At 47.9% G+C, this 19216-nt stretch overlaps 1 protein-coding gene across 1 annotated transcript in view; it reads left to right on the top strand.

The window, feature by feature from the left end:
* The window catches only part of LOC126198830 (prothoracicostatic peptide-like), a 643132-nt gene that overhangs the window by 394380 nt on the left and 229536 nt on the right, over positions 1–19216 (top strand). The window contains exon 2 of the mRNA XM_049935403.1: positions 2446–2875. Coding sequence (XP_049791360.1) covers positions 2450–2875 — 426 coding nt within the window. The 5' untranslated portion in view covers positions 2446–2449. The remainder of the gene's footprint in view (positions 1–2445; positions 2876–19216) is intronic.

Raw genomic sequence — 19216 nt, 5'->3', positions numbered from 1 at the left:
ATTCCTTAACTTCATTGACTTCGTGACCATCAATCCTGATGTTAAGTTTCTCGCTGTTCTCATTTCTACTACTTCTCATTACCTTCGTCTTTCTCCGATTTAGTCTCAAACCATACTGTGTACTCATTAGACTGTTCATTCCGTTCAGCAGATCATTTAATTCTTCTTCACTTTCACTCATGATAGCAATGTCATCAGCGAATCGTATGATTGATATCATTTCACCTTGTATTTTAATTCCACTCCTGAACCTTTCTTTTATTTCCATCATTGCTTCCTCGATGTACAGATTGAAGAGTAGGGGCGAAAGGCTACAGCCTTGTCTTACACCCTTCTTAATACGAGCACTTCGTTCTTGATCGTCCACTCTTATTATTCCCTCTTGGTTGTTGTACATATTGTATATGACCCGTCTCTCCCTATAGCTTACCCCTACTTTTTTCAGGATCTCGAACAGCTTGCACCATTTTATATTAATCACTTACGCATTACCTATCAGTACTGGGAGCTGTGCATCTTGACACCAAATCTGATACGGTATTCCTCGCTGCCTGCGTCGCTCAAGAACTCCTCATCCTGTTCTCATCGCTATCTCACATTCCTGGTCCATGCTGCATGATCATGTGTCACTCGTGGAGAGCGTAACCTATCTTTCCTCCTTGATGAAGTTCGTCTCAAGTTGTACTGGACTGTGATATGCAATGAATTCCTCCAGCTTCTGTCTACAGTGTCACCATAATGAGCATACTGCAACTGCAGCATAAGAAACACATCACATTCCAGAGGGCTGTTATGTTTTGTTCCTTGACATGTTCCAAGAGCATGTTGGCCACAGCCGGACTGCACATTGCTTCTCTACTGATACATCGTCGAAGAGAAAATATGGTTGGGCCAGAACTCTGTTTCCGATGATTATAATACCACGATCTTCAACAGGGAAGTTAAAAATCATACACTGTACACAGTTATATCGAAAGTATCTAGACACCTACTAATGGACACTAATGTGGGGTGGGTCAACCCTTTGCTCCTGTGATGGCTTAAACACTGCTGGGGACCCTTTCAGTGAGGTGTCCGGATGTCTTTGGAGGAATGGCAGTCCATTCCTCTTCAACAACAGAAACCAGAGATTGGTTGGTTGGCTTGGGATATCAAGAGAGTAAACTACAGGGTCATCAGTCCCTTTTTCCTGAGGGAAGCAAGATTCAAGGTAAAACAAGACCCAAATTTAATTTGGGGAGGTAAAACGGGATAAAAGGAATGGGGAACCACACCGAAACAGAAAACGAAAGAAAGGAAGAAAAATGGGGAGAAAGTACACCACAGAATGTCCAGCCCAAAAAGACAAGGCGAGATGAACACACATAGGGAAAAGACGAACAACAAGGCAAACAAAATGCAGAGAAAGGATGATAGAGACTGAAATCGGAGGGAGGAGGAGGCCTCGGAGAGAAGGCCAGACTCCCACCCTTAGATGGTACGATAAAAACCCCCCTTTCGAATAAAGCATAAAACTGAATCTACTGTTGAGGCATTGTCACCCAGCATCGTAGCAGGGTGCTCGGAAGGTTAATATTCCGCCGCAGAGCGGCTAAAATTGGGCAGTCCAACAAGATATGGACGACAGTCATAGGGGAGCAACAGTGAAACCGAGGTGGTTCCCTGCGACGGAGGTGGCGACAGTGTGTTAGCCAAACATAGCCGATGCGTAGCCGGCAAATGACAACAGATTCCCTATCAGTGGCTCGCATGGATGACCGCCACACATTTGTCGTCTCCTTGATAACATGGAGTTTATTTGGTGTATAGAGGGTGTGCCATTCAGTATCCCAGATCGTGAATGAGGCGGAAGACCGATCGCAAATAGGTCTCCGGCAGGCCAATCTCCAGAACTGGTTTACTGGTAACCTGTTTGGCCAGGCGGTCAGCAAGTTCATTGCCCTGTATCCCGACACGTCCTGAGGTCCAAATGAAGGTCACAGAACGTCCACTGTTTTCGAGGGCATATATGTTGGTCGTTGGTCCTGCAGCGACGTCGGGGTCTTGATTCATCGCCAAGTGTTTCACTGGGTTCATGTCTGTACTCTGAGAGGCCAGTCCATTTCAGGAATGTTACTGTCCACAAACCATTGCGATATGACACGGTGCATTGTCATGTTGATACAAACAGCGATCGTCTCGGAACTGTTCCTGTCCTCCACGCAGTACTCTGCTGTAAAATTTGGTTATATCCTCCCCTTTAGTATGTTTGAAGAGCAATTCTTGAGGGCTTTTCTTCCAGCAGAGTATGAATTTTGTAGTTGGGTACCTTTGACGCCCCTCCCATCCTCTGCTTGGTGCCCCAAGTGCATGCTTGCCTCGGTTAGGCCTTAAACCGGCCCTGGTTGTGGGCCTTTCTTGGACCCTGACAGTGTACGCTGAACGTCCCAATCTGGTGTGTTGCAGCAGGATGCGCCACGGCCTCCGCCCCCGCGCGGCCACCGCCAGCCTGCTGCTGCTGGCGCTGCTCGCAGCACTTGCCAGCTGCTCCCTCGCTGCCCCCCAGGCCCCCGCCGCCGACACCGTCTCTGCGGCCGCCCCCGCTGCAGCCGCCGCATCTCCAGCAGCCAGCGACGAAGACAAGTCAGACGAGGAGAAGCGAGCATGGCAGGACCTGAACGCCGGTTGGGGCAAGCGTGCGTGGCAAGACCTGGGCTCCTCGTGGGGCAAGAGGGCGTGGCAAGACCTGGGCTCCTCCTGGGGCAAGCGCGCGTGGCAAGACCTGAACGCCGGCTGGGGAAAGCGTGCTTGGCAGGACCTGGGCTCTGCCTGGGGCAAGCGTGCCTGGCAGGACCTGAACGCCGGCTGGGGAAAGCGAGGATGGAGGGACCTGCAGGTGAGTCACACCAGCCAGTAGAATAACACATTATTGCTGTTTTCGTGGTCTGCAGTCCAAAGGCTGAACACACTGCATGAGCCTACATCTGCCACCATAACCGTAGTAGCTAATACACACGACTTTGGATGTACTAACAGGCGAGCCACTGCGAATCCTGCTGGTGGAAAATTTTTACTGCCAGTGTTTAGCCAGCAAGGGGAGAAGAGGTGGGGATGTAAGGTTACTGATGACAAATGTTTTCTATCTACATAAATGATCTTTTGGATAGGGTGGATAGCAATTTGCGGCTGTTTGCTGATGATGCTGTGGTGCACAGGAAGGTGTCGTCGTTGAGTGACTGTAGGAGGATACAAGATGACTTGGACAGGATTTGTGATTAGTGTAAAGAATGACAGCTAACTCTAAATATAGATAAATGTAAATTAATTCATATGAATAGGAAAAAGAATCCCGTAATGTTTGAATACTCCATTAGTAGTGTAGCGCTTGACACAGCCACGTCGATTAAATATTTGGGCGTAACATTGCAGAGCGATATGAAGTGGCACAAGCATGTAATGGCAGTTATGGGGAAGGCGGATAGTCGTCTTCGATTCATTGGTAGAATTTTGGGAAGATGTGGTTCATCTGTAAAGGAGACCGCTTATAGAACACTAATACGACCTATTCTTGAGTACTGCTCGGGCGTTTGGGATCCCTATCAGGCCGGCCGCGGTGGTCTCGCGGTTCTAGGCGCGCAGTCCGGAACCGTGCGACTGCTACGGTCGCAGGTTCGAATCCTGCCTCGGGCACGGATGTGTGTGATGTCCTTAGGTTGGTTAGGTTTAAGTAGTTCTAAGTTCTAGGGGACTTATGACCACAGCAGTTGAGTCCCATAGTGCTCAGAGCCATTTGATCCCTATCAGGTCGGATTGAGGGAGGACATAGAAGCAATTCAGAGGCGAGCTGCTAGATTTGTTACTGGTAGGTTTGATCATCACGCGAGTGTTACGGAAATGCTTCAGGAACTCAGGTGGGAGTCTCTAGAGAAAAGGAGGCGTTCTTTTCGTGAATCGCTACTGAGGAAATTTAGAGAACCAGCATTTGAGGCTGACTGCAGTACAATTTTACTGCCGCCAACTTACATTCCGCGGAAAGACCAGGAGGCTCGTACAGAGGCATATAGGCAGTCATTTTTCCCTGGTTCTGTTTGGGAGTGGAACAGGAAGAGAAGATACTAGTTGTGGTACGAGGTACCCTCCGCCACGCACCGTATGGTGGATTGCGGAGTATGTATGTAGATGTAGATGTTTGCGCCAGTGTCTTGACCGTAATTCCACATCCCTCTGCAGTATCTCAGGAAGTGACAACATGTGATGTCCTCGATGGTAATCCGACCATCAGATGATGACGTCAGGTTGGTGGCTCGCTTGGTGCTATTTTAAAGAATTGGGCTATATGCTAGCACTGGGTTGCACCCTCTTCCTCCTCTTCATCCATAACCACAAAACCCCGACACTACACTGTACAAGCTCTACTATAGTCGTTCACATGAAACACATACACACTTGACACTTCATTACTCGTTGCAGGAAGGAAACAACAAACCTCCTCCGCTAGTACCTCGCCTAGAATGGCGATACAGGATTCCTGCATCTGTTCTCCTACTATCATTTACTGAGTATGGGACTACTTTCGTAAGTAGGCTGGTTAGGTTTTTATGTTGGTAACGCCACGTATCGTTCTGTATGAAAATCACTGGCTGTGCTGTGTGCAGTCTGTGGCTGGTTGGCATTGTTGGAATATTCGCTGTTGTAGTGTTGGGCAGTTGGATGTGAACAGCGCGTAGCGTTGCGCAGTTGGAGGTGAGTCGCCAGCAGTGGTGGATGCGGGGAGTGAGATGGCGGAGTTTTGAGAACGGATGATCTGGACGTGTGTCCATCAGAGAGAGTAAATTTGTAAGACTGGATGTCATGAACTGATATATATATATATATATATATATATATATATATATATATATATATATATATATTACGACTTTTCAACAGTATAAAGGTAAGTCATGGACTGTGCGGCTGGTCCCGGCATGGGTGTGTGTGTTTGTCCTTAGGATAATTTAGGTTAAGTAGTATGTAAGCTTAGGGACTGATGACCTTAGCAGTTAAGTCCCATAAGATTTCACACACATTTGAACATTTTTATAAAGGTAAATACATTCTTCTCTATCAAAATCTTTCATTTGCTAAGTATGTCTATCAGTAGTTAGTGCCTTCAGTAGTTAGAATCTTTTATTTAGCTGGCAGTAGTGGCGCTCGCTGTATTGCAGTAGTTCGAGTAACGAAGATTTTTGTGAGATAAGTGATTTGTGAAAGGTATAGGTTATTGTTAGTCAGGGCCATTCTTTTGTAGGGATTATTGAAAGTCAGATTGCGTTGCGCTAAAAATATTGTGTGTCAGTTTAGTGTCGATCAGAATAACTAAAGAGAGTAGGGTCTGAGTACGTTCAGTTTTGCTCAGCTGTTTGAAAATCAAATAACGTAAGGGGTTTACCGGCACAGTAATTCACTAATTTTTCTAAAGGGACGTTTCACTTTGACTTCTGACTGTAATCTACATCCATTTGAAACTGCTTACTGTATTCAGTCCTTGGTCTCTCTCTACATTTTACCACGTACCTCCTCCACCCGCCCCCACCCGCCGCCCACACCACTGCCACACACTTTTCGATAACCAAAATGACGATTTCCTGATGCTTGATGGTGTCTCCTATCAACCAAACAAATCTTTTAGTAAAGTTAAAAAATAAATTTATTCTGTCTTCCATTCGACTGGGTACCTCCTCATCGATCAAACCAACTAATCTTGAACATTCTCTCGTGTTATGTCATCTGTTGTGGGAGTCAGCACCGACGCAAACAAGGAAGGAGAGAAGTCCCGATGGCCAGTGGCAGGAATCCAAAATGATCTGTACCTAACACTTGCATATTAATAGAACACATTATTTCTAAAAAGGAAATATATAACTTAACTTCTCGTTATGAGAGGGCCTGATGTGCTTCCTATGCCTCTTACATGCAGTCACTTTTACACAGTATCAGTGGTCGTAGAACTCAGGCTAAGTATCGTGTTCCTATTACTCAATGCTGATGCCCTCGAAGTCTGCGACCAAACTGGGCCCGGCCACCGATGGGCGGCTGGTTCAGTCAGCGCTGACAGGGGGCGTTGAACTCCGTCTTCCTGGAGGTATGGCGCTGCCCGGTCTTTCAGTTAGTGCGTGCGTCAGAGCCTTCTCGATGCCGTTTCGCTGCGCTGCACTGGTCGCTGTGCTGTCGATGCTTTAAGACTGCACATTTTGTATCACCATTTTTCTAAAGCTTCGGATCTCTTATTATCTAAGCAACTTATCGTCCACACTGCACTCCCTTTCAAGGCTAGACACCAGACGACTGTCTTCAAAAAGGACTTTCTTCTACTTATATTTACACGATAAATTTCTCCTTCTGAGATTCGTATTTATTGCTATGAGTGTAGTTTTACCCCCTCTATGTCAGCGATTATCGGTTATTTTACTGCCCAAATTGCAGAACTCGAAACTTTTAGTGTTTCGTTTCCGAAGCTAATTCCATCAGCGTTACCTGATTTAATTCGACTACATTCGATTACAGTTGTTTTGCCTTTGCTGATGTTAATCCGCACACAACTGTTCACTTGCAACCCCCTGGCTCCTGTGTTCACACACTAATCCTGAGTAGATAGTGTCAAACTACTCACTATTTTCCATTCAAATGACAGACAGGAAACAAGGTATTTATTCCAAATAACTGCAAGGTACGCTATGTGCTGCACTCACAGCGGAGCTTGCCAGACTGAGACATACGTCCACTCACTGATCTCTCAAACCTACCTGCTCGCCCTGAGCCGGCCGCTGGTGGCCGAGCGGTCCTAGGCGCTCCAGTCTGGAACGCGCGACTGCTACGGTCGCAGGTTCGAATCCTGCCTCGGGCATGGATGTATGTGATGTCCTTAGGTTAGTTAGGTTTAAGTAGTTCTAAGTTGTAGGGGACTGATGACCTCAGATGTTAAGTCACATAGTGCTCAGAGCCATTTGAACCATTTTGATAACACAGTTTTCCTTGTCTACTCAGATACATGCTGCTTTGCCAGCAGCTCTAACTTTCACTTACACTGGGGCTCATCGACACGATCATCAACTACACAGCGCTTTACTGGGTTTCTAATTTAATACCTGACAAAAAAAAGTGAAGTATTCAGAAGACATGGCTGACTCTCTCTCTAACTTGGTACACATACACATCACCGTCGGGTATTTTAACGATAAGAGCTGCAATTCTCTGTGACAAATAGGACGACAGAGCGCATTAATAGTGTTCATGTTTAGTGTGTCTATCAGGACTGGTAGGGTATATATGGGGCGTGAAGAGCGTCAGACGTGAAGGGATCAGCTTGAAAGACTCACCCATGCTGTGTACCCATGTGAGACACCATTATCACACTGTCGAGTCACATTAATGCGATCAACTCTCGAAAGCTTGAATAGCCTCATTTTGCAGCGCATACTGTTGCGAGCCGTCCACGAAGAGAGTCAGTCAGCTTCTAGAAGATACCGACAGGGATACGAAGCCCACCGACTGCAGGTTTCTCGGCTGATGATCCGTGGCGTGAACAGTCCGATCAGGATACACCCACAGAGTCTCGATTGCGTTTAAATCCGGGGAATTTCGTGTCGACTGGAGTACGGTTAACTCATCCTGGTGCTCTTCATACCATCAGCATTGACTGCGATCTTTGTGACACGTTGAGTTTTCCTGCTGATTAACGCCACAGTGCCGAGGAAAAACGAACTGCGTGTAGGGGTGGACATGGTCTCCATGGATAAATGCATACTTTTGTCGATCCATTATGCTTTCCAAAATTACGAGATCACTCAGGGACTGTCCTCTGTCATAGACGCTTCCGACGATTGTTGCATTGTGTTTACTTCCAGACGTTTCGCGCCAATCACGCCAATTGCCATCTGTCCAGTGGAGGATACAACGTGGTACATCTGAAAAGGCCACATCATGCCTCCAGAGGACGTCCAGTTGTAACACTGGCGTGCAAGTTCCAGCCTTCCTCACCACTGAAAAGCAGTGCGCATGGTTGCATGAACCAGGAGACTGCTGCGGAGGGCCATGCGAAGCAACATTCGCTGAATGGTCGTAACTTTTGGTAGCCGCTTGGTTCAACTGGGTGGTCCGTCGCTCAATAGTTGCACATGTATTCGGCGATAAACATCTCAGCGGCCGTTGTTCACCCCTGTCATTTCTGGCTCCTGGGGCACCACTGTTGCCTCGGCGCTAGTTTTAGATAGCACCATTTCACCGTGCATGGTGCACTTAAATCACGGCAGCAGGTGAACATACTTCAAACGTAGCGTTATTGGCAGTCCTTCCACTCTTGGCCTGAAAGCCAATGATCATGCCCGTTTGGCATAAAATAAAGCGCTCCATTTCCGCATTACGAAAACAATTGCACTATCTTCCACTGACGCTGACGCTGAAAAGACGAGCCTGTCCTTTGATCGAGATGGTACAGTTTGGACAAAAATTCGTCATTCCTGAGGTTCCTAGGAGGGAGAGAATAAATCTTACCATTCTTGTTGATTTGTCCTTGCTGGTGGAGCCTGAAAAAGAGAAAAACACACTCTGGTGGGGGACTACTAAAACTTAATCCCTCAGCAGGTCAGGCCATCGCGTGGTTGGCCTGTAATGAACTTGTTGGCCCAGTCCTCCGATGAGGCGGTTGCGGGAGTGGCCCGCTTTCTCGTAGAACTTCTTGGCGATGGTGCGAATCCTTTCTCGGAGTGGCAGGATCCCGGTGTCCTCATGGAGTTGGCGCGTCGAGAAGCGCCTCGGAAGATGCGTGGCAGTCTTCAGGGTGCGGTTCTGTATCCGCTGCAGAGTCACAATGTGAGCATCTGCGGCTTTCCACCAGACCACGGCCGCATACTCTAGCAGTGGGCGGACCAATGTTAGGTATAGTGTGATGCCGTGTTGCGGTGGCAGTGACGACTGCAGGTTTAGCAGCGGATACAGGGCGCGAAGGCGTCCTATTGCTCTCCCTTTGACACCACGGATGTGATGCTGCCAGGTGAGCCTGCGGTCTAGGGTGACTCCTTGGTATTTTTCCGTCCCACTCTGTGGGATAGGTTCTTCCAGGATTTCAACTGGCATTAGTCCTGGCGGCAAAAGTCTTCGGGTAAAGACAACTGCCTGCGTCTTCGTAGCGTTGAATTTCAGCCGCCGTTTAGTTGCCCATGAGCCAAAGGGTCGCACCCGCGTTGGAGGCGGTTTCTCAGCACCGACACACTTTATATACCCTCCACTGCTACGGCTGCCACATTCACTTTGACACTGAACATAAACGGTGGTCACGTATTGTGACTGGACCATGTTAGAACATGACAGAGTTTCAAAGAGGCTTCAGTATGGGTCTGCATTCGTTCGGCTGGTCGAATCAAGCAATACCAAGATTTGTGAGACATTCATACGTGCCACTGGCCCAGTGACAGGCTGAATGGTAACGTTGCGGTAGGCACGTTCCTCCGCAGGTTCCAAGTCGATCTCGTCTGACCAAACGCAAGTGAGGATCACAGTATCGTGCAGCAGGTACATCATGAAGTATTCCTCACTCGGAATACTTCCACAAGAACACCAATTGATGTAAACACACTTCGTTTATTTGAACAAGTAGACTTTGACTACAAACACTTTGCTGTCACTGACGCAGTACGAAAGAAAATAAATGTTCTCCAGAAATTCTTCTTAGTAATGAGAAGAAAAAGTTCATCACAAGCAACTGTTCAACGAAACGAAAATAGATACTTGAGAGCGTAGCTTACGTTCTCTTGACCAATAAAAAGTATATCTTCAAAACAAAGTACGTATTCAAATATGTATCTCACGAGCAGCACATGGCAGCAATTTTGGTGCATAGATCCTGAGAAATCAGTACACAGAACAACCACCTCTGGACGCAATAACGGCCTTTATACGCCTGGGCATTGAGTCAAACAGAGCTTGGATGGCGCGTATAGGTACAGCTGCCCATGCAGCATCAGCAGGATACCACAGTTCATCACGAGTAGTGAGTGGCGTATTGTGACGAGCCAGTTGCTTGGCCACCATTGACCAGACGTTCTTAATTGGTGAGAGATCTGGCGAATGTGCTGGCCAGGGCAGCAGTCGAACATTTTCTGTATCCAGAAAGCCCCGTACAGGAGCTGCAACATGCGGTCGTGCATCATCCTGCTGAAATGTAGGCTTTCGCAGGGATCGAATGAAGGGTAGAGCCACGGGGTCGTAACACATCTGAAATGTAACGTCCAGTGTTCAAAGTGCCGTCAATGCGAACAAAAGGTGACCGAGTCGCGTAACCAATGGCACCCCACATCCATCAGGCAGGGTGATACGCCAGTATGGCGATGACGAATAAACGCTTCGAATGTGCGTTCACCGCGATGCCGCCAAACACGGATGCGACCATAATGATGCTGTAAACGGAAACTGGATTCATCCGAAAAAATGACGTTTTGCCATTCGTGCACCCAGGATCGTTGTTGAGTACACCATCGCAGGCGCTCCTGTCTGTGATGCAGCGTCAAGGGTAACCGCAGCCATGGTCTCCGAGCTGATCGTCCATGCTGCTGCACACGTCGTCGAACTGTTCGTGCAGATGGTTGTTGTCTTGCAAACGTCCCCATCTGTTGACTCAGGGATCGAGACGTGGCTGCACGATCCGTTACAGCCATGCGGATAAGATGGCTGTCATCTCGACTGCTATTGGATCTCGACCAACGCGAGCAGCAATGTCGCGATACGATAAACCGCAATCGCGATGGGCTACAATCCGACCTGTATCAGAGTCGGAAACGTGATGGTACGCATTTCTCCTCCTTACACGAGGCATCACAACAACGTTTCACCAGGCAACGCCGGTCAACTGCTGTTTGTGTATGAGTAATCGGTTGGAAACTTTCCTAATGTCAACACGTTGTAGGTATCGCCACCGGCGCCAACCTTGTGTGAATTCTCTGAATAGCTAATCATTTGCATATCACAGCATTTTCTTGCTGTCGGTTAAATTTCGCGCCTGCAGCACGTCGTCTTCGTGGTGTAGCAATTTTAATGGCCAGTAGTGTAGTTGTATACAGAGTGGAGCACGAACTGTATCACCATCTGTAGTGGACTGACAAGGCAGCCAGTCCACAGAGACGGGTAGCCGAAAGGGCACACGTACACACACGTCGACTGGCGCGAAGTCTGGAACAGGATTCGTAATGAATGTGATAAAGAAAAGAACGTAGCTACTAGAACACTTAACTTTTATATCGTCCTTTGGTATACAGCATTCTTGATGATACAAGTGAGACTATCTTGAGATACATGCAATGTTACAAATGGCGCCTTGCTAGGTCGTAGCCATTAACTTAGCTGAAGGCTATTCTAACTGTCTCTCGGCAAATGAGAGAAAGGCTTCGTACGTGTAGTCGATTGCAATGTCGTCCGTACAACTGGGGCGAGTTCGTCTCTCGAGACTTGCCTTGTGGTGGCGCTCGGTCTGCGATCCTGACAGTGTCGACACGCGGGTCCGACATGTACTAATGGACCGCGGCCGATTTAAGCTACCACCTAGCAAGTGTGGTGTCTGGCGGTGACACCACACCATCCATTTTTTGAATGAAACACATTACTGCTAAGATAAACTCGCAGGAATATATACTTTCATGGAAGACACTCTGTACAGAATTGTTATAATTCAGTACATGCTCAATATGTCCCCCATTTTTATTCTCAACTTCCAGCAAATGAACATTGATGTTGCCCGTGATCTCACTGTAAGGCGCCTGAGCTCCATTAAATAATGTGGACGTTTTGGGACAATTGTTTCCTTTTGGGTACCCCCAAAGAAAGAAGTCACATTGTTTGGGGTCTGGACTACTGGGTGGTGGGGGGGTGGGAGGGGGGAGGGGGGAGGGGGGGAGGGGGGAGGGGGACAATATTATTCGTCACTGAAACGACATGAAAATCTCAGTGGCGTGACCCGAATGTCGACATGCTCGTATAAGTAATCGAACACAATGTTTTCAGCATGTGACCTTGCTCCAGCGTCCATGAACCACTGAAGGCGAACGCTGTAGGAAGAAGCTGTGGAACGAAACTACTGCGGAGCATGCTCAGATAACAGTTTCCTCAAAGAAAAAAGTTCTGGTAAGTGCGTGGCTTGAAATTGCGTGATGCTGTCGTTCACGAAGCACTTGCAGATTTTCTGTAGCCTACAATTCGTACATTGTCTCTGTTAATCATATCGTGCAATTGAAAATGCGCCTCGTTTGAAAACCAAACGTTGCCACGAGTTTATTCCCTATCCTACGCCCAGCGGGCAAAAAACAGTCTCTGCCGCTTGTGTTCTGGAATGAGCTACCGACCAGGGGTCATCTTGTACTGGTACATCCGGAGGTCACTTTTAAGAATCCGTTGAACGGAGCATCTGGGTATGACCAGTTGCACTGCTGCCTTTCTGCCCGATTTGCTTGGGTTTCTCTAAGGACCAAACCGTACCGCTTCAGTACTCTCCGGCGGACAAACAGGCTTAGGTCGAGGTCGCTTCGCTTCCAGAACTGGCCCTTCCAGTACAAAGTGATCATACAGCCTGTGAATGATGGTCTTTCAGGGGGCCTACCGTGTGCAAACTGTTGTCGAAACCGCCTCTGAGTCAAAACACGACTTTTCGTTTCGCGAAAAAGTGACAACTGACGATGGCTGCTGCTTTGTTTGTCGCCCACTGTCGGCCATGCTGTAAACACTAGTCTCCTAGCGACGGTAACTGATGTGCTTCCCCAGACTCTACAGCTACTGCTGTTGAGACGCTCAACGGGATATATAATACGACTTATAAATTATATACGAAACAGATAGCGACACATTTCGTGCACCACCTTGCACTTTTTTTGGTCATCAGTCTCCTGACTGGTTTGATGCGGCCCGCCACGAATTCCTCTCCTCTGCTAACCTCTTCATCTCAGAGTAGCACTTGCAACCTACGCCCTCCATTATCTGCTGGATGTATTCCAATCTTTGTCTTCCTCTACAGTTTTTGCCTTCTACAGATCTCTCTAGTATCATGGAAGTAATTCCGTCATGTCTTAACAGATGTCCTATCATCCTGTCCCTTTTCCTTATCAATGTTTTCCGCATATTCCTTTCCTCTCCGATTCTGCGCAGATCCACCTCATTCCTTATCAGTCCACCTAATTTTCAACATTCGTCTGTAGCACCACATCTCAAGTGCTTCGGTTCTCTTCTGCTCCCACAACCCATGTTTCACTACCATACAATGCTATACTCCAGACGTACATTCTCAGGAATTTGTTTCTCAAATTAAGGCTGATATTTGATATTAGTAGACTTCCGTTGGCCAGGAATGCCCTTTTTGCCATTGCTAGTCTGCTCTTGGTGTCCTCCTTGCTCTGTACGTCATTGGTTATTTTACTTCCTAGGTAGCAGAATTCCTTAACTTCATTTACTTCGTGACCATCAATCCTGTTCTCCTTTCTACTACTTCTCATTATCTTCGTCTTTCTTCGATTTACTCTCAGTCCATACTCTGCAATCATTAGACTGTTCATTCCGTTCAGTATATCATGTAATTCTTCTTCACTTTCACTCAGGAGAGCAACGACGTCAGTGAATCGTATCATTGATACCCTTTCACGATGATGATGATGATGAAGTCCCATACTCCGTGACGGAGCGTAGGGGAACGATGCGGGAGACCCGCACCGCCGTACTAGGCAAGGTCCTAGTGGAGGTGGTTTGCCATTGCCTTCCTCCGACCGCAATAGGGATGAATGATGATAATGAAGACGACACAACAACACCCAGTCAAGTCGAGGCAGGAAAAATCCCTGACCCCGCCGGGAATCGAACCCGGGACCCCGTGCTCGGGAAGCGAGAACGCTACCGCGAGACCACGAGAATTCCACTACAGTAAGAGCGAAAGGCTACGTCGTTGTCTCACACCCTTTTTAATACGAGCACTTCATTCTGGGCCGTCCGCTCTTATTATTCCCTCTTGGCTGTTGTACATATTGTATATGACCCGTCTCTCCCTATAGATTACCCCCTATTTTCTCAGAATTTCGAACATCTTGCACCATTTTACATTGTCGAACGCTTTTCCCAGGTCGACAAATCCTATGAACGTGTCTTGATTTTTCTTTAGTCTTGCTTCTATTATTAACCGTAACGTCAGAAATGCCTCTCTCATGACTTTAACTTTTCCTAAAGCCAAACTGATCGTCATCTAGCGCATCCGCAATTTTATTTTCCATTCCTCTGTACATTATTCTTGTAAGCAACTTGGATGCATGAGCTGTTAAGCCGGCCGCGGTGGTCTCGCGGTTCTAGGCGCGCAGTCCGGAACCGTGCGACCGCTACGGTCGCAGGTTCGAATGCTGCCTCGGGCATGGATGTGTGTGATGTCCATAGTTAGGTTTAAGTAGTTCTAAGTTCTAGGGGACTTACGACCACAGCAGTTGAGTCCCATAGTGCTCAGAGCCATTTGAACCATTTTTGAACCATGAGCTGTTAAGCTGATTGTGCAGTAATTCTCGCACTTGTTAGCTTTTGTTGTGTTCGGAATTGTGTGGATGATGCTTTTGCGAAAGTCAGATGGTATGCCGCCACGCTCATACATTCGACACACCAACGTGAATAGTCGCATTGTTGTCACTTCCCGCAATGATTTTAGAAATTCTGGTGGAATGTTATCTATCTCTTCTGCCTTATTTGATCTTAAGTCCTCCAAAGCTCTTTTAAGTTCTGTTTCTAATACTGGATCCCCCATCTCTTCTAAGTCGACTCCTGTTTCTTCTTCTATTACATCAGACAAATCTTCCCCGTCATAGAGGCTTTCAATGTATTCTCTCCTCTGCATTTAACATTGGGCTTCGCCTTGCACTACAGTGGCAATAGTGATGAACCTGTCTGCCATTCTCTATTCCTCACTTTTGACATGATTAGACAGAAAGCGAGCTTGGATATGGCTGTAATGGGCGCGGAAATCGACGGCGGTATTTTTCATGTATCACAGTGATGACTAACAGTGATTAGGGACAGTCAGAGAAAATCTAAATCAGGGTGCACGGTCGGGGATTTGAACCCCGGATGCGAGTCTTGTGTGTTAATAACTGCGCCATTCAATCGAAAATAGCATTGTGGATGATATACACTCAGTTGACAAAAGTCACAGGACACCTCCTAATATTGTGACGTACCTCCTTTTTTCCGTCGTAGTGCAGCATCTCGACATGAATGGACTCAGAAAGTCTTTGGAAGTATATTGAGCCGTGCCGCCCCTACACTCGTCCAAAAGTGCGGAAATGTTGCCGGTGCAGCATTTTGTGCACGAATTAACCTCTCGATTTATGCCGTAAATGCTCGATGAGATTCATGTCCAAACCATTCGCTCGAAATGTCCAGATGGTTCATCAAACCAATCGCCAATACTGTAATTGTGGCCCCGTGACGTGGGGCATCTTTGTTTTGGAAAATGAAGCCAGTGAATGACTGTAAATGCTCTCCATGTAGCCGAACACAACCATTTCCAGTCAATGATTCCTTCAGTTGGGGCAGAGGAGCCAGTCCATTCCGTGTAAACACAGCCCACACCAGCACAGGGCCTTGTTGACAACCTGGGTACATGGCTTCATGGAATATGCGCCACACACTGTAACCCTACCATCAGATCTTACGAACTGAAAACGGGACTCATCTGAACAAGCCACGTTTTTCCAGTCGTCTAGCATCCAACCGATATGGTGACGACCAGAGGAGAGGCGATGTCGCGCGGTTAGCAAAGGCAGTCGCATCGGTCACCTGCTGCCATAGCCCATTAACACCAAATTCCGCCTCACTGTCCTAACGTATACGTTCGTGGTACGTCCCACATTGATTTCTGTTGTTATTTCAAGCTGTGTCGTTTGCCTGTTAGCACCGACAACTCTACGCAAACGCCGCTGCTCTCGGTCGTCAAGTGGAAAGCCGTCGGCAACTGCGTTGTCCGCAGTCAGAGATAATGGTTCAAATGGCTCTGAGCACTATGGGACTTAACATCTGACGTCATAAGTTCCCCAGAACTTAGAACTACTTACACCTAACCAACCTAAGGACACCATTTACACCCATGCCCGAGGCAGGACTCGAACCTGCGACCGTAGTGGTCGCGCGGTTCTATACTGAAGCGCCTAGATCCGATCGGCCACTCCGGCCGGCTGAGAGATAATACATGAAATTTGATATTCTCAACACACTATCGACACTTTAGGCGAGTGGATCTCGGAATATTCAATTTCCTTATGATTTTTCGAAATGGAATGTCCTATGCTTCTAGCTCCAACTACCATACCGCGTTCAAAGTCGTGCGAACATAATCACGTCGGAAACCTTTTCACATGAGTCACCTGCGTGCTTCGCTAATGAACTGCCCTTAGTTTGTATACGCGACAGTATCGTCATCGGTATCATGTGCATATCGCTACCCTATGACTTTGTCATCTCGGTGTAAGTGCTGTGAAGTTACGTAATTGATTTTTAGTTTGTTTGCAAGTACATTTTTGCAGTCCTGATTTATACTGAAATACCCGCACCTTAGTACCGTATCATGCCACTAGGGGAGCCAAGACCAAATAGCACAGACAGCCTGGCGGAGTGTTACGGTGGTTTTGCAGTGTGTACCAAGATTGTGGACATGTATCTGCAAACAAAGGCAACGGCCTTGCCGCAGTGGGTACACAGGTTTCCGTGAGATCACCGAAGTTAAGCGCTGTCGGGCGTGGCCGGCACTTGGATGGGTGACCATCCAGCCGCCATGCGCTGTTGCCATTTTTCGGGATGCACTCAGCCTCGTGATGCCAATTGAGGAGCTACTCGACCGAATAGTAGCGGCTTCGGTCAAGAATACCATCATAACGACCGGGAGAGCGGTGTGCTGACCACACGCCCCTCCTATCCGCAACCTCCCCTGAGGATGACACGGCGGTCGGATGGTCCCGGTAGGCCACTCTTGGCCTGAGGACGGAGTGCATTATCTGCAAACAAACAATAATTCAGTTTCGTAATTTCACTTCTGCGAGGCAAAATAAAAAAGTCCGTGACTCCACAGCATGAGCGACGGGTGCAGGAGGAGAAAGGAGGAGACAGGTCGCTCCAGCACGCGAGGTCGCGTCTGTCGCAGTATACGTTTGCCATATCGATAACGAGCTCGGGAAACTGCTGGTGGTTTCCCGAAGATGGTGGCGCCCCGATCGTGTGGACCGCTGCACTGCGCTGCCTCAAGGCCCATCTCTCGGAGAGGGACGCCGTGCCAGTCGGTATTAGCGGAACGGCTTAAAGCGGGTCGGCGTGCGTCGGCAGACCCCCGACCTGGGGGAAATCCGATAGCCGCTCGAGGGCGGAGGGAAATATTTGCTCGCCGTTGGGTGGCGACTGCTGCAGCCCAGCCGGGAGGGCCACGCTTCCCTCAAGGGCCAGGTGGTGACAGCGACCGGTACTCCAACCACGGCAGATTGGATTTCGCCGATAGTGTTCGCAGACTTAACTGTCTGAATCGTGTAGTAAACAAGGCAGCAGGAACGAGAGAGACACGCACGTATATATACCGAACCGCCAGAGCAACTGGTATAGGCGTGCGTATTCAAGTAGAGAGATATATAAACAGGCAGAGTACGGCACTGTGGTCGGCAACGCCTGTATAAGACAATAAATATCTGACGCAGTTGGTAGATCGGTTACAGCTGCTGCAATGGCAGGTTATCAGAAGTTAAGTGAGTCTGGACGAGGTGTCATTGTCAGCTCACGAGCGATGGGACACAGTATCTCCGCGGTAGCGATGCAGTGGGAATTTTCCCGTGCGCCCATTTTACGAATGTAACGTGAATATCAGAAATCCGATAAAACATCAAATCATCGACATCGCTATAGTCAGAGAAAGGTCCTTCAAGAACGGGACCAACGACGACTGATGAGCATCGTTCAACGTGACAGAAGTGCAACCCTTCCGCAAGTTCAGTGCTGGGTCATCAGCATGTGTCAGCGTGCGAACGATTCAACGAAACGTCATCGATATGGGTTTTCGGAGCCTAAGGCCCACTCGTGTACCCTTGATGACTGCACGACACAAAGCTTTACACCTCGTCTGGGTCTGTCAACACCAACATTGGACTCTTGATGACTGGAAACATGTTACCTAGTCGGACGTTTCAAATTTTATCGAGCATATAGATGTGTAGGGGTACGCAGACAACTTCATGAATCCATGGACCCTGCATGTCAGCAGGGGACTGTTCAAGCTGGTGGAGGCTCTATAATGTTGTGTGGCGTCTGCAGTTGGACTGACATGGGTCACCTAATACGTCTACATTCGCTTATGACAGGTGACACGCACGTAAGCGTCCTTTCTGATCACGTGCATCCTTTCATGTCCACTGTGCATTCCGACTGACTTGGTCGATTCCAGGACAATGCGACTCACCACACGTCCAGAATTGCTACATATTGGCTCCAGGAACACTCTTCTGAGTTTAAACACTTCCGCTGGCTACCAATCTCCCCAGACATGAACATTACTGAACATATCTGGAATGCTTTAAAACATGCTGTCCAGAAGAGATCTCCAGCCCTTCATACTCTTACGGATTTATGGACAGCCCTGCAAGATTCATGGTGTCAGTTCCCTCCAGCACTACTTCAGGCTTTAGTCTAGTCCATGACAAATCGTGTTGCTGAGTGCTCGCGGGGGCCCTACACGATAGTAGGCAGGTCTACCAATTCCTTTGCCTCTTCGGTGTATAGATTAGTGTTCATTGTGCTCTGCCGAGTCCACATCTACATCTACGTTTACTCTGCTATTCAGAATTAAGTGCCTGGCAGAGGGTGTTTAGAACCACTGTCGAGCTATTTCTCCACTGGTCCCTTCGAATACCTGACTGGGAAACCAACACTTAAACCTTTCCATGCTAGCGCTGATTTGTCTTAGTTTATTGTGTTCATCATTTCTCCTTACGTAGGCGGAGGCCAACAAAATATTCTCGCACACTGAGGAGAAAGTTGATCACCGAAATTTCATGAGAAGATATTGCCACAATGAAAACGCCTTTTAAAAACATGATTGTCACCCCAATTCTCGTATCGTTTCTGGGGCACTCTTTCCCCTGTATCAAGATAATAAAAAACGAGCTGCCCTTCTTTCAAATTTTTCGATGTCCTCCGCGTGATACGGATCAGCTACCGCACAGCA

Source organism: Schistocerca nitens, chromosome 8, assembly GCF_023898315.1.
Source record: "Schistocerca nitens isolate TAMUIC-IGC-003100 chromosome 8, iqSchNite1.1, whole genome shotgun sequence".
NCBI classification, from domain to species: domain Eukaryota; kingdom Metazoa; phylum Arthropoda; class Insecta; order Orthoptera; family Acrididae; genus Schistocerca; species Schistocerca nitens.
Note: the sequence above shows the minus strand (reverse complement) of the source record. Positions and strands in the feature narration are given on the sequence as shown.